Source organism: Lygodium microphyllum, chromosome 1 (genome assembly GCF_053477565.2).
Source record: "Lygodium microphyllum isolate KBCC chromosome 1, Lygodium_microphyllum_v1.1.10, whole genome shotgun sequence".
NCBI classification, from domain to species: domain Eukaryota; kingdom Viridiplantae; phylum Streptophyta; class Polypodiopsida; order Schizaeales; family Lygodiaceae; genus Lygodium; species Lygodium microphyllum.
The window spans coordinates 174,937,635-174,953,666 of record NC_141135.1 but is presented as its reverse complement, the minus strand read 5'-3'; the positions used below and the strand labels follow the sequence as shown (position 1 = coordinate 174,953,666).

Below are 16,032 nucleotides of genomic sequence, written 5' to 3'. Positions count from 1 at the left end.
TCGCGACGTGTGGCTGGCACAAAGGATCAAGTGTACGTGTAATCGATGTCAAGGGTGCATTGTACGAGCGCGTCGAATTACATTGAATCACATCTCGATGTATGGAGAATGGATTCAAATAGGTTTAGAGGTGAGAAGATGTGAATTGAAAGTATTAAAATAACTCATGGTGTGCAAATTAATGGAGCGCGTTGTAATATATATACTGTGATTGAAGCAGGATGCAGTACCACACCCTAACATGGTGCCATACGCACGGCGAGAGCATGCAAAGCGTCGACGAGATGATGCTGGAGCTTCGGGATCTGTTGTCGGAGATGAGTGGGAAAGGGATGACAATAGCCCTGCACCCCATGAAGTTGTGGAAGAGGAAGTGTTTGATGACATGGTGCGGAATCTTTTTAGGGATGATCGCAAAGGTGTGGACGACAATGATATGGAACAAGAGCATCTCTACAGCGCTTCATCGACACCGGTTTTTGAAGGGTGCACATTCTCTATTTTACGTGCTTCACTTGAACTGCTCAATATACAAACAGTTTATGGATGGAGCAATGCAAGTCTTGACGCATTATTGAAGTAAGCATTGTAACTTGCAAATTTGAGTTAGTGGTTTTTGGTTTACAGTATAGGGTTTAGGGTTATGGGCTAATTGATGATATTGGATGCAGGCTATTATCAAACATGCTTCCAAAGGGGAATAGACTACCCACCTCAAGAGACAAAGCAAGGCGCTATGTGACATCTCTTGGAGGATTGGATTATGATCGCATACATGCATGCGTCAATGATTGCATTCTCTTTCGTGGGACGCATAAGGAGGCTCGACAGTGTCCCACTTGTGGTGAAGCAAGGTATAGAACAGATGTGAAGAGTTTTGATGTACCTCGTAAAGTCTTGCGACACTTTCCTATAATTCCTCGCATCAAACACATGTTCAAGTGCAAATCCATAGCAGAGCTCATGTCATGGCATTCCTCGCATCGATCGGATGATGGCATGTGGAGAATTCCTGCAGACACTCCTGCTTGGAAGCATATTGAAGATGAGTGGCCCAGCTTTAAAACAGAGCCCAGAAACTTGAGACTTGGCCTAGGTATGGATGGAGTGAATCCGTTTGGTTTCAAGAGCACCGCATACAGCGTGTGGCCGGTTGTGTTGGTGAATTACAACCTTCCACCATCAATGGCGATCAAGAAGGGACATCTTATGTTATCCCTTCTGATTCTAGGGAAACATAAATTCAAGCATATGGATGTTTATCTTGAACCGTTGATTGATGAGTTGGAGGAACTATGGAGAGGTGTTGCGGTAGTGGACATTAGTAGGCCTCCCTCCTCTCGACACTTCGACTTAAAAGCAGTGTTGATGTGGACAATGCATGACTTTCCAGGATACAGCGATTGTTCTGGTAAGAATTCTAACTACCTCCCGACTCTAATACTACTAGCTATATCAATTATAACTATTGACTTTATTATTCTAACTTTTTTTTTATTTTAACAGGTTTGAGGACATCGGGTAAACATGCATGTCCTATATGTGGCCCTTCATTGGTACATGAGTATGCTGATGGTTTGTGTAAGACCATATTCGATAATCATCATCGATTTCTCGCATCAGATCACCCTAAATATGCTCCTAGTAAGAGGAACATTCATCCACAGACACTTCGTGCAAAAGATTGGAAGCGTATTTGGGAGTCTTCAAATGTTCTTCCTCCAGATGGCATGAACATGTACATCTCCATTGTTTTCAATCTTGTTTTGTGTAGTCTCTAAAGTTGGAATAAAGATGACAGTCTGCAATCCCTTGTGTAGGTACTCCATTTTTTTCCGGCTACCATATTGGACCCATCTCAAGATCAACCATCTTCTTGATCCCATGCACATATTCAAGAATGTGGGATCTAGTATTTGGGAACATGTTATTGGTAAAAGAGACAATGTTAGCGTACGGGAGGACTTGCAGGTCGCAGGACGTATGCGTCAAGCTTGGCCACAAGAGGAGGGTGGGCACGTTCGTCTTCCGCCTGCTCCCTGGATTATATCAAAGAAGGAGGAGAAGCAGGTAAAGCAAGCCATCACCACTTTGCGTACTCCCACTGGATGCATGAGATCGTTGAAGGGAGCGTTTACAACCACTAAGAAAAGAGGGGTTGAGCAACTACATGGGTTGAAGTCCCACGATTGGCACAAGATGCTCCAAGTAAGTGTTTTCCAATTATTGTAGGTTGAAATTAAATTTTGTAATGCCCTAACCCAAATATACATGTGCTCTTATGTGCGCAGTTCATACTACCTACTAGCATCGACCATTGTGCAGACAGGAGTTTGAAAAGATGTATTTATAAGATGGGCGAGCTTGTGAGGTATGTAAATCCCATGTAAGATCACCCTTCATTATACCTTGCAAAATGAATGTGCATGAGGTATAACGTACTGTGCATTTATTTTTCAGATATGTTAGTTCCAAAGCAATTGATCCACCCACATTGGATGATGCGCGTGTTATGGCAGTGGAGGTGGTTTGTATGGTAGAGGAGACTTTTCCGCGAACCATTCTCACAAGTCAACTACATCTCATTGTGCATTTAGTGGATGAAATTGCTTTATGTGGCACTGTGCATGCCCGTTGGATGTTCTTCCTAGAGCGCTTCATGAAGACCTTAAAAGACTTTGTGAGGCAAAGTGCAAGGCCCGAAGGAAGCATGGCTGAGGGTTGGTTGATACAAGAGTCTCTTGTATATATATCAGAATTTCTTGATCAGGTGGATAGCTCTTTGCCGCGACTATGGAGCAATGAAGAGGACTTGAGGATGACGTCTATTGTGCCTCAAGGAAAAGGACAGAGCAAAGTAATTGAGAGAACATTGATTGATGATCTTAATTTCACTTGCATCCTTAATAGTGATGTGATGAGCAGATGGGTTACAAGATACGAGGATGCAAAGACAAAAAGGCAAGCAGACAGAGCTCTCTTTCGGAGGCAACGTGGCTCTCGTAAGGCGTACCCTAAGCATCTAGCAACACTTCCGAATGATATTCATGTTGATTGGTTGCATGAGGAAATGGAGAGAGCAGAGAGAGATGAGGGGCTGCATATCACGGCGGAAGAATGGGAGTATGCACGAGGATGCATGTTAAAGGTACATAGAACAAATGTAAATTTGCATTCTTTGTAAGTGATTGGCTTTTCATATTTATTCACATTAATTGCTTACATAGATATTGCTTATATTTTGGTCCAGTGCACTATGTTCAATGCTATATGGTGTGAAGGCAAGCATTTTCGAACACAAAGAATAGATGAAAAGAGGAATACACAAGATTGCGGTGTCATTAGTAGCTTTGAGGGAGCCAATGGAAAAATTGATGATTATTGTGGCACAATCCAAGACATATACAGACTTGACTTTCGCCGCTTCTTTGTGTATGTTTTGGATGTCAAATGGCAAATGAACGTGGTGGAAAAAGGGCCTAACGCAACGATAAAACGCCATGCAAGTGGCTATGTAACTATTGACTCTACAAAGTTTTGGCAAACAAAGAAAGATAGGCTCGTATTGCCACAACAATGTGAGCAGGTATGCATTTTTTTACAAATGTGTTTCATGTACATATATATCTAAGCTCGCGCACCCCTTGACTTTTGATATGCTAATTAATTAATGAATTATGTGTATTTGAGCAGGTTATCTATCTGCCAATGGTGCATGACAGTAAATGGTGGTATGTCATCCCTATTGCACCACGTTCCAAAGTAATGTATAATACATTCACTGATATGGAGCATATGGAGGATGTGGCAAGCCGCAAAGAAGATGATGTCGAACATGCCAATGTAGATGATCATGATAATGAGGATGAGCGTGCCATTTCTCATGATCATGAGGATGACCCTTCCATTGAGGATGATGGTGATGATGATGAGAATGATCAAGGCATCGGTACCATTATCAATGGGCAAAATAGCGATAGTAGAATAAATTTAATCGTAGCCTTACAAATTGATCAAATGGATATTGATGTTGATCGTTTGGCAAGGATGGATCTTATTGAAGATGAGATCGAACCCTAACCAATCCATCACTGTATTGTTCCAAATTCATGACATTTCTATTGTATACTTTGTCTTTCAATAACCATATGAAGATATATTTTTCAATATATTACGTTGTTGTAAGTGCATGTAGTGGGATTTTGTAATGGTTTGTAAACACTACAATGCACAATGACATTTTTAAAACTTAATGGTTTTCTGTTTTGAAAAGAAATGGATTTCTGTAGTTAGGCTCTGTGTCGCGTGTAACAGAGCGTGTATTATGACAGACTTAACGCGCAAATACACGCGCCCTCACATGCAATTATACATGCGCTGTTACATGCATGTATACACGCGCCCGATATTGCTGTAAGTATAAACGACCATACACTCGCCCGTAACTTTTCGCGTGTAATGGACGCGTGTATGGTGGCATTGTGTTGTAGTGCTTGTCGAAGCTTCATAAGGGGGGGACTAATCAAGCCCCCATTCACCCCCTCATATCCTTTCCTGTGATTTTTCATTCCCCCTCCCCCGGGTTTTTAAAACCCTCAAGTTTCCCTTCCTATATCCTTCCTTACCCTTTTCATTCCCTCCCGGTTCTAACCTTTAGAAACCCTTTGCCCCCCTAGCATCCCTCGAAAGCCACCTTAGCCCAAATTCCCTTGACCTCAAAAACCCTTAAACCTCGTGCCGAAATCCATAAGTCCCATCTTTCTTTGAAACCCCGTGTTTCAACCCTCATATTTCATTACTTCATACATCCCTAAGCTTTTTTTTAAAAAACCCCGTGTCCCCTTTCTACTTACACGCCTTTTCCCCCATACTGTAAACCCTTATATTATCTTTCAAATTTCCCTTTGGGTTTGAAAAACCCCTAAGTCCTTTCACGCCAGTGCCAAAGATCTCCCAAGGGCTTTCATAGATATTGTGAAGCCACATTCACACATAACTTTTTCCATCGTGATTATATCCTATAGACCACCCTTTTTCTCTTAAGCTTTATAGACCTTTCCCTCTTCGAAGAAGCTAAGATTTTAGAGGTCTTATTATCCCTTCTCGTGGTCAACTTTTTGAACGACTTCTTGCCGAGAGAGAGAGACGGTGGAAATCTGAAATAAAGAGTAAAAGCTGCCTCTACGTTTGAACTCCGATGCCACTTAAGAAAGTTCAAGGAGTAGCTGCGGGAGAGTCATCTCCCGGTATACATGTGGATATCTCACCCCAAAACCAGGTTTTTCCTTCTTGGTTTTATATCGGGTTTTTAGTCAAATCATATAAAGATAAATCGTTAAGGATAGGATATATTTTTTCCGAGTTGTTTACAATGAAGGAGTTCAGTTTAATTGAACAAATGATAATGAATAGAACGTAGTTTCCTTTGAATAGCATCATGCATTTATAATGAATTACGAATAAGATTATCTATTACTATAGTAGTTTATTTCAGTTAAATTCCTGAAGGTATAAAAGCTGCATCTTGCACCATTAACCCTATTCTTTTTGCAACGAGTCATTCATGAAAGGTTTTTTTTACGTTGCTCAAATTACTAGGAAGTAAGGCAAGGAAAAGAATGTTAATTGGCATAAGTTTCGTTTGCAAGGAAAAAGGAAGATTAAATTGAATTTACCTATCACAAAGCAATAAAGTTTAGGACTGAAAAATCAATTGTCACAAGGATAACAAATCGTGCCGAGGTGATCAATATTTCCTTCCAAAAGATAACCAAATCAATCTAAATTTAGAAATACCATGCTACAAGATATGCCTTGGGAATGATTTAAAGACCAAACAAATGTTTATACCTTAAGCACTTGACTACCTTCCCTGATTGTAGGGTGAATTAATTTCGTAAAGGTAAAAGAACCAGGGTTGTCCTTGAGGTTCTTAAAAAGAGACCCTAGGTCCGACATACGTCAACTTAAAGAATCCAAAATGGATTATTTCATCGCAGGACTTGTGCAGCAAGTACGAAGTAATTTAGTCTTGTGATTGATTCACAAGAAGAAAGGGTAAATACCCTCAACAAGGATGGCAGATACTTATGCAAGTTATCTTGCAAAAGGACGTATTCTTGGATATCCTTCTAAATAAGGAAAGTTATAAACCGGAAACTAAAGTATCTAATGAACTTTAGGGTTGACCAAGTTGGGTTAATAAGGTACGCCCTAACCCGGAATATAAAGGATCTCGCCAAGTTACAAGACACCTTGGAAACGAGTGCTAATACACTCAAAATGAAAGAATAATTCCTTAGCAGTTTGCCAAACAACACGGTCGATTAATGGAAATGTTTGTGCTTGCTAGAGATTTTAGAGCACTGTTTGAATTATGAATTACAAATTAAATGAATACCTATACTTCAGGTTAAAGGCCTGAAGGGAGAGGTAGTTTGAGTTACCCCCGACTGCCTGCCTGACCCTAACCAAGGGGGTTGTTGACCGCGCCAGGGACGTGGACCGAAACCCGGCGTGAGAGGTCTCTCCGTTGAGCTCTACTTGGAGCAGGAGGATGCTTCCGTGCGAGGGGGGGCTCTGGCCATAAATCCCTCGCCTTCCGGGTCCTGCACAAGAGGCTAACGTGACTCGGGATTGGATCTCGAGGCCCGCATACTAGTCTACGGGCACAAGCTTGGAATAATGATCACTGTGGATTATTGGATAGCCTTCGGGCAGATTATGGACAAGCCTACGGGGGGAACTCCTTGTATTTCAAAGATAAAAATGATGATTTGTTAATAAAGAACTTTTTTGATATTGTTTTTCTATGTCATGTCATAAGATTACGTGAAGGAACCAGTGTTTAACGGATTAATTAAAGAAGCTGGTTGTTACATGTCAAATTAATGTGTTAGATAATTACATAACTAAAAAAACCAAGGAAAGTGCGAAGGATGGGCCATAGGTCCGTCCTGCGGTTGGGTGGTCCCGATTAGCCGGGAACTTTTCTCAAAGAACAGCGGGATGATTGTCAAAGAAAACGAATAACAAAAGCGATGACCTAGAGTTATGTCTTAACCGATTTACGTTGTTTTAGGGGAACGGAATGGGACTATGCCTTATGGCACAGAGGTTGAGCTTTGCATCTCTCTCGTTTCCCATTCTCCTTGAACCAAGTGCAGCATGAATCCGCTTCGGGCCTATCGTTTCTGCGTAAAGTAGTTCACTTGGGTCCGACGCTAGTTGCTGTTAGGTAATGACCAATCAAGAAAACCCTAATTCCGATCGATCCTAAGTGGGAACGGCCAGGATACTTCCGCTACGTGGCAGACACGGGAAGACCTAGATCACAAGTCCCATATCATTCCATGCGAGTGCCGGGCTGAGCTTTCTAGACATCCTTTCCGATGGACTGCTAAGACGTGTCCTAGATGATACTAGTGGACACGTTACAGTTGGTATCAGAGCCGACCAACAACGGAATTGTTTTTATGAGATCTCAATAAAATGAAGTAAAGAAATTGTTGTTGTCCAAACATTTTCTTACCTTCAATGTTGTCTTGCAGAATTATGAAGCGTGGAACAAGTTTTTGGTATTTCGAGTCATGTTTATGACTCCAATGCATTCTCCGCTTTATAGACAAAGAATTGGGATGATGAACATCTTGGAGCAGATCTATAATCCATCACCTTTGTACATGGAACGAAGATTGGCGGGTGCTTCAGGAATCTATTATATAGCTGCCCACCGGTTTGCTTATCTATAGACCAACCTAAAAAGGATCAAATGGTTGGAAGACTTGAAGGTCGTAAAGCTGTTCGTTTTTGTGGAAGCTCACGTAAATTCAACTTTACATATCCGAGGTCGGAGGGTTGAGATGAACTCATATGTATATAAGAAAGTAAACCGTGTAATCCTAGCCGACAGGATTAAAGTGTTGGGCCGCCATGAGAAGTATGGATTCCAACGGAAAGGATATCCTGGACTTCCAATGATTTATCGATTCCTGAATATCCATGGCCCAAAACCCTACTATTACACAGTTCCTGTAGACAAATGCAATACAATGTTGTTCTCCCCAAACTGAATGTCACGATTGGCTTATCATTACATGAAATGTTGTATTCAAAAGGTCTATGCCCATGTAAATACAAATAAAAACTTCTTTTTATCAATATCTGACTGTGCATAAGAGTTGTTAAAAAGTTAAGTAGCTACATTGTTTACGAGATAGTTGAACTAAAAAATGAAAGATAAGCTAATGTCGATTATCATATAATAATGTTAAGAAAACCTTTATTGAGGCACAATCCTAGGTACAGGTTCCAAATTCGCCTCCTACATCAAGTACTGCTGTGATCCAGGAGAAGAAGTTCCTCCTCAAGCAGATTAAGCCACCCAAGTTTGACAGGAGAGGTAGGTTTGTTCAGGCTGATGCTGAAATTTGGATTGAATCCATAGAGGATTACTTCGAAGCAGCCGGTATTGCACCTGTCAATCAGGCTATGCTCGCCAAGTTAAAGCTCACCGGCGAAGCCAGACTTTGGTGGAAGCAATGGTGCAAGAATCAAGGGATTTCAGAGGGATCCGTTGCCTAGGAGAAATGAAGAAAGCCGTGCAGGGAAGATACTTACCACCTGCATATCGCACGCAGAAAATGAATGAGTTCTACGAGCTAAAACAACTAGGACTCACTCTTGATGCATACTACTCTAAATCTGTCTCACTTTTAAAGTATGCGCCACAGATGGACATGACACAGCAAGTGTCCAAATTTTGTGCGGGCTTAAATCCACCAGTAAATACCCATCTCCAATCTATGGGTCCATCAGATCTTCAGGATGCACTCATTCGAGCGACGCCTATAATTCAGGAGATGCAAGCTAGACCAAGGGGTAGCAAAACTTGGTCTTATAATGACCCGAACAGAGGTGCATTCAAACCTCAAATGAAGAGAGTTCAAGGTCATAATCAGGGACAAAGAAAGAAAGCAAGGACAAATAACGTCAACAACTTTGTTCCTACTAAAATCAATGGCCGAAACCTCCGTTGTTTCCACTGCAACGAACCTGGTCACTTCAAGAGGCAATGCCCCAAGCTCAGCGGAGGACATCGCCAAACGCCTTTCCAAGGAGCAGGCCGTGGTCAAGGAGCCGCCACCCATGGAAGAGGAAGAATCGCCTGCATTGCCAATAGGCAAAGATGCGAAGAAGAAGAAGAGGAAGATCCGAATATGGAAACAGAATTCGAAAGAGTGACAATCCATGCCGCTTTACACAAGAAAGGGCCGAATCGCCAGTTCTTGGTGATTCGGACTATCAAGGTAAAGGTTTCAAAACCTTGATTGATTGTGGCAGTACACATTCCTTTATCTCACCAGCATGTGCAAAAAGATTAGGAATAGCCACAGTAGAAGCATCTATCCTGCTTGTGGAATTGGCAAATGGTCGTGAGGTAACTTGTACCAGGAAAACTGCTAAGGTGGAATTCTTTCTGGGAGGAAAGAAGACTTCAGTCAAATTCAGAGTCATGAATTTAGGTATCCATGAGTGTCTACTCGGGATGGATTGGCTTAAGCCCAATGATGCCCACATTCACTGTGGAAAGGGTCAAGTTTCCTTTCGAAACTTTGAAAGGGAATTTGTCACAACTCAAGGTGAGGCAGGAGTGCCAAGAATCCAAATGGCCAAAATATCTCGGACCATAAAAGGAGTCAGAAAAGGATTACCCGTTTACTTGATCAAATTCAACAAGTTAGATCAAAAGCAAGAGTCTCATGAAGGGCCTTCATGGCTAAAGGAATACGCTAACGTATTCCCTGAAGAATTGACTTAACTTCCACCTAAAAGAGAAGTAGATCATGAGATAGGTTAGTACCTGGAGCTGCGCCAATTGCAAAGAGACCTTATAGAATGTCCATACCAGAAGCAATTGAGTTGAAGGAACAACTCAAGCAACTGTTAGATCAGGGCTACATCTGGCCTAACAATTCACCGTGGGGAGCTCCAGTGCTATTCCAAAAAAACAAAGATGGGACACTTCGACTATGTATTGATTACCGAGGGTTGAACCAATCAACAGTCAAGAACAAGTATCCCATTCCTAGAATAGATGAGCTTCTTAATCGTCTTCAGGGTACAAAGATATTTTCCAAGATTGATCTTAGGTCAGGTTACTATCAGATAAGGATCAAGGAAGAAGATATCCCAAAGACGGCCTTCAATACAAGATTTGGGCACTTCGAGTTTCTAATTATGTCATTCGGGCTTACAAATGCACCTACCACCTTCAATAGATTACAAAAGTATCTATGCCAAACAACCCTATACTTGAACTAGCTAGAGAGGAAGCATGCCATGATTTGGCCTACCAAATAATGCTAAAGGAAATATCTACCAAGGAGCAGAATAAAAAGTTGCAAGCTAAGTATCAAGAATTTTCAATTTTGATAATGGACTTGTCTACTACAGAACAAGGCTGTGTATACCAGCAAGCCAGTCACTTAAGTAGAAGATAATGTGGGAAGCTCATGATTCCCCTTTCGCAGGACATCCTGGCTATGCTAAGACTCTTAATGTAGTTAGGAAGAGCTACCATTGGGAGAGGCTTAAAGGTGACGTTCTCAAATATGTCACTGAGTGTTTGTCTTGCCAACGTATCAAAGCCGAACATGTCATGATGCTAGGGAAACTACAACCGCTTGACATTCCCCAAATGAAATGGAAATTCATCAGTATGGATTTTTTTGTAGGCTTACTCCAAGTCCAAGGAGGATACAATTCCATTATGGTTGTGGTTGACATGCTTACCAAGGTTGCACACCTAATTCTAGTAAAGACAAACTATAAAGCCTCCGACATTGCAAGATTGTTTATCAAGGAGATATTCAAGCTACATGGGTTACCCAGAAGAATCATTAGTGATCGAGATTCTCTCTTCACATCACACTTCTGGAGAGCTATCTTTGAAGCTATTGGGACTCAACTCTATTTTAGCACTGCCTACCATCCCCAAACGGATGGCCAAACAAAGCGAGTAAATCAAGTCATCGAGGATATGCTTAGGGCATACTGCTCTCGAGAACCAAAGAAGTGGATTCAATACTTGTCTTTGGTAGAATTTGCCTACAATGCTTCTTACCAACAAAGCATTCAGATGACCCCTTTCCAAGCATTGTATGGTCATGATTGTCGAAGTCCCCTAAACTTTTCTGATCCAACCCTAAGGGTTGAAGCGTCAAGACAGATGTTGGAAGACATGGATGATCAAATAAAGTCAATAAGACAAGACATACAAGCGGCCAAGGATACACAAAAGGCATACGCAAATTTGAAGCGTAAAGAAAGAGTCTTCGAAGAAGGAGACATGGTCTTCATTCGCATACGCCCTAAAAAGAGTTCTCTATCCCTAGGAGATTGCAAGAAGCTAAGTCCAAGGTATTGTGGGCCATACAAAATCCTCAAATGCCTAGGACCCAATGCTTATAGATTGCAACTCCCTGAGAACCTAAAGGTTCACAATGTATTCCATATCAGCCTATTGAAAAAATATATACCCAACCCTAACCATGTACTTGATGACCAACAAATTGTAATGCCTAGTCAAGGAGTCCTTGAACTAAGGCAGGATAGGATCTTAGGTGTTAGGGAGAGACAGTTAAGATCTAGAACCTTGAGAGAATGCCTCGTCTAGTGGAAAGATTATTCCGAAGAGGATGCCACCTAGGTAGATGAAGGCACTCTCAACCATCAATATCCCCAATTTATCTCGAGATGAGGACATCTCAATTCTTCTAAGAGGGAGAGAATGTAATATATTAAATATATAAAAGGAAAAAAAAATTCGCCTTCATGGTGGCGTGCCGAGCTGGACCGTGAGAGGGGGAATGGAGGAGCCAGCAAGCTCCTCGCTGGAGCTTGCTCGACTCCTTCGCCATGCGAGCTGACAGGCAAGGGGGGGAGGATTCCTTCCCCTCCCCTATTTAAAGAGGGAGGGCCGCACGGTTGAAGGGAGAGGAAGAGGAGAAGAAGATACACGCCGCCCTGCTCGATTGTTGCCGCCACTCCCGCCTATCACCTCCAGCTTCCCTCTCCACAGCACCACCGTCAGACTTCTCATTTCCCCCCACTTGATTGTCTTCGCCCCCTCCTGCCACGTGATAAAGGAAGCTTCCTTGTAGAAGCTTCCTAAGGGGGGGCTAATTCAACCCCCATTCACCCCCTCATATCTTTTCCTGTGATTTTTCATTCCCCCTCCCCCGGGTTTTTAAAACCCTCAAGTTCCCCTTCCTATACCCTTCCTTACCCTTTTAATTCCCTCCCGGTTCTAACCTTTAGAAACCCTTTGCTCTCCTAGCATCCCTCGAAAGCCACCTTAGCCAAAATTCCCTTGACCTAAAAAACCCTTAAACCCCGTGCCGAAATCCATAAGTCCCATCTTTCTTTGAAACCCCATGTTTTAACCCTCATATTTCTTTAATTCATACACCCCTAAGCTTTTTTATAAAAAAACCCATGTCCCCTTTCTACTTACACACCTTTTCCCCCATACTGTAAACCCTTATATTATCTTTCAAATTTCCCTTTGGGTTTGAAAAACCCCTAAGCCTATTCACGCCAATGCCAAAGATCTCCCAAGGGCTTTCATAGATATTGTGAAGCCACATTCACACATAACTTTTTCCACCGTGATTATATCCTATAGACCACCCTTTTTCTGTTAAGCTTTATAAACCTTTCCCTCTTCGAAGAAGCTAAGATTTTAGAGGTCTTATTATCCCTTCTCGTGGTCAACTTTTTGAACGACTTCTTGCCGAGAGAGAGAGACGGTGGAAATCTGAAAGAAAGAGTAAAAGCTGCCTCTACGTTTGAACTGCGATGCTGCCTAAGAAAGTTCAAGGAGTAGCTGTGGGAGGGTCATCTCCCGGTATACATGTGGATATCTCACCCCAAAACCAGGTTTTCCCTTCTTGGTTTTATATCGGGTTTTTAGTCAAATCATGTAAAGATAAATTGTTAAGGATAGGATATATTTTTTCTGAGTTATTTACAATGAAGGAGTTCAGTTTAATTGAACAATTGATAATGTATAGAACGTAGTTTCCTTTGAATAGCATCATGCATTTATAACAAATTACGAATAAGATTATCTACTTACTATAGTAGTTTATTTCAATTAAATTCCTGAAGGTATAAATGCTACATCTTGCACCATTAACCCTATTCTTTTTGCAACGAGTCATTCATGAAAGGTTTTTTTTATGTTGCTCAAATTACTAGGAAGTTATCATTGCTAATTGCATATCTTGGCAAGAAAAAGAATGTTAATTGGCATAAGTTTCGTTTGCAAGGAAAAAGGAAGATTAAATTGAATTTACCTACCACAAAGCAATAAAGTTTAGGACTGAAAAATCAATTGTCACAAGGATAACAAATTGTGCCAAGGTGATCAATATTTCCTTCCAAAAGATAAACAAATCAATCTAAATTTAGAAATACCATGCTGCAAGATATGCCTTGGGAATGATTTAAAGACCAAAGAAACGTTTATACCTTAAGCACTTGACTACCTTCCCTGATTGTAGGGTCAATTAATTTCGTAAAGGTAAAAGAACTAGGGTTGTCCCTGAGGTTCTTAAAAAGAGACCCTAGGTCCGACATACGTCAGCTTAAAGAATCTAAAACGGATTATTTCATTGTAGGACTTGTGCAGCAAGCACGAAGTCATTTAGTCTTGTGATTGATTCACAAGGAGAAAGGGTAAATATCCTCAACAAGGATGGCAGATCCTTACGCAAGTTATCTTGCAAAAGGACGTATTCTTGGATATCCTTCTAAATAAGAAAAGTTATAAACCGGAAACTAAAGTATTTAATGAACTTTAGGGTTGACCAAGTTGGGTTAATAAGGTACGCCCTAACCCGGAATATAAAGGATCTCGCCAAGTTACAAGACACCTTGGAAATGAGTGCTGATATACTCAAAATGAAAGAATAATTTCTTAGCAGTTTGCCAAACAACACGGTCGATTAATGGAAATGTTTGTGCTTGCTAGAGATTTTAGAGCACTGTTTGAATTATGAATTACAAATTAAATGAATACATATACTTCAGGTTAAAGGCCTGAAGGGAGACGCAGTTTCAGTTACCCCCGACTGCCTGCCTGACCCTAACCAAGGGGGTTGTTGACAGCGCCGGGAACGTGGACCGAACTCGCCGCAAGAGGTCTCTCCGTTGAGCTCTACTTGGAGTAGGAGGGCGCTTGGGTGCCAGGGGGGGCTCTAGCCGTAAATCCCTCGCCTTCTGGGCCCTGCACAAGAGGCTAACGTGACTCGAGATTGGATCTCGAGGCCCGCATACTAGTCTACGGGTAGAAGCTTGGAATAGTGATCACTGTGGATTACTAGATAGCCTTCGGGCAGATTATGGACAAGCCTACGGGCGGAACTCCTTGTATTTCAATGATAAAAATGATGATATGTTAATAAAGAACTTGTTTGATATTGTTTTTCTATGTCACGTGATAAGATTACGTGAAGGAACCAGTGTTTAACGGATTAATTAAAGAAGCTGGTTGTTACATGTCAAATTAATGTGCTAGATAATTACATAAATAAAACAAACCGAGGAAAGTGCGGAGGATGGGCCATAGGTCCGTGTGGTTGGGTGGTCCCGATTAGCTGGGAACTTTTCTCAAAGAACAACGGGATGATCATCAAAGAAAACGAATATCGAAAGCGATGACCTAGAGTTATGTCTTAACCGATTGACATTGTTTTAGGGGAACGGAATGGGACTATGCCTTATGGCAGAGAGTTGAGCTTTGCATCCCTCTCGTTTCCCATTCTCCTTGAACCAAGTGCAGCGTGAATCCGCTTCGGACCTGGCATTTCTGTGTAAAGTAGTTCGCTTGGGTCCGACGCTAGTTGCTGTTAGGTAATGACCAATCAAGAAAACCCTAATTCCGATTGATCCTAAGTGGGAACGGCCAGGATACTTCCGCTACATGGCAGACGCGGGAAGACCTAGATCGCAAGTCCTGTATCATTCCATGGAAGTGCCGGGCTGAGCTTTCTAGACATCCTTTCCAATGGACTACTAAGACGTGTCCTTGATGATACTAGTGGACACGTTATAGTTATGAAGATTTAGAGCATCCCACGTATGTATGCAGGTTGAAGAATGCACTCTATAGGCTCAAGCAAGCACCTAAAGCATGGTTTGATAAGATCAGAGAGTATCTTGTCAATATTGGATTTTATGTTTCTGATGTTGATCACTTACTTTATGTAAAGGGAGATGCAAATTTGGTCATCATAGTCATCTATGTGAATGACTTAATTATTACAGGTGATTGTGATAGTGGGATTGCTGAAGTCAAGGATTTTTTGAAGAAGAAGTTTGAGATGAAGGATTTAGGTGAGCTAAGGTAATTCCTTGGCATTGAGGTGATCAAATGTGATGATGGTATATGGCTTTCTCAAAGACAGTATGGCTTGGATATGTTGTCCAAGTATGGTATGACAATATGCAAACCACTTTCAGTCCCATTGGAGCAGAATGTAAAGTTGAGTGCTGATGCTAGGGATGAGATAGAAGATCCTACTATGTTCAGGAGAATAGTGGGGAGTTTGATCTACATGACCATTACAAGACTAGACTTCAGCTACGCTATTGGTCTTGTGAGTTAGTTTATGCAAGCACCTAGAAAGCCACATTTAGATGCAGTCAAATGCATATTAAGGTATATGAAGTCCACATTACATTATGGACTTTTCTATGAGGCAGATACAGATTGTAATATTTCCGCGTACCCCGTACGCAAATATTAACTTGCCGCACACCGTGTACACCTTGTGCAAGAGTATTCCCCTACTTCGTGATTATTGGTAACCTAAACCACACCCTGCACGCTCGAAAATGAGGTCCCACGTCGAGAATTAAAGGCCGGGGTTGAGGACCGAAAAACCGCAAGGGAACGACCGCTTGGGAAGGGTAATAGGATAAATTAAGGCAAATTTTTTTACTATTATCCCTTCCCCCAGCCGA

General features: G+C 41.6%; 1 protein-coding gene across 1 annotated transcript in view; it reads left to right on the top strand.

The window, feature by feature from the left end:
- The first annotated feature begins 436 nt into the window (after positions 1–436).
- LOC148041991 (uncharacterized) overlaps positions 437–16,032 on the top strand; it is a 51,477-nt gene continuing 35,881 nt past the window's right edge. Inside the window, exons 1-6 of the mRNA XM_087700940.1 lie at positions 437–579; positions 672–1,411; positions 1,507–1,544; positions 1,831–1,971; positions 2,292–2,371; positions 2,461–2,770. Of these exons, the coding sequence (XP_087557066.1) occupies positions 437–579; positions 672–1,411; positions 1,507–1,544; positions 1,831–1,971; positions 2,292–2,371; positions 2,461–2,770 (1,452 nt within the window). The remainder of the gene's footprint in view (positions 580–671; positions 1,412–1,506; positions 1,545–1,830; positions 1,972–2,291; positions 2,372–2,460; positions 2,771–16,032) is intronic.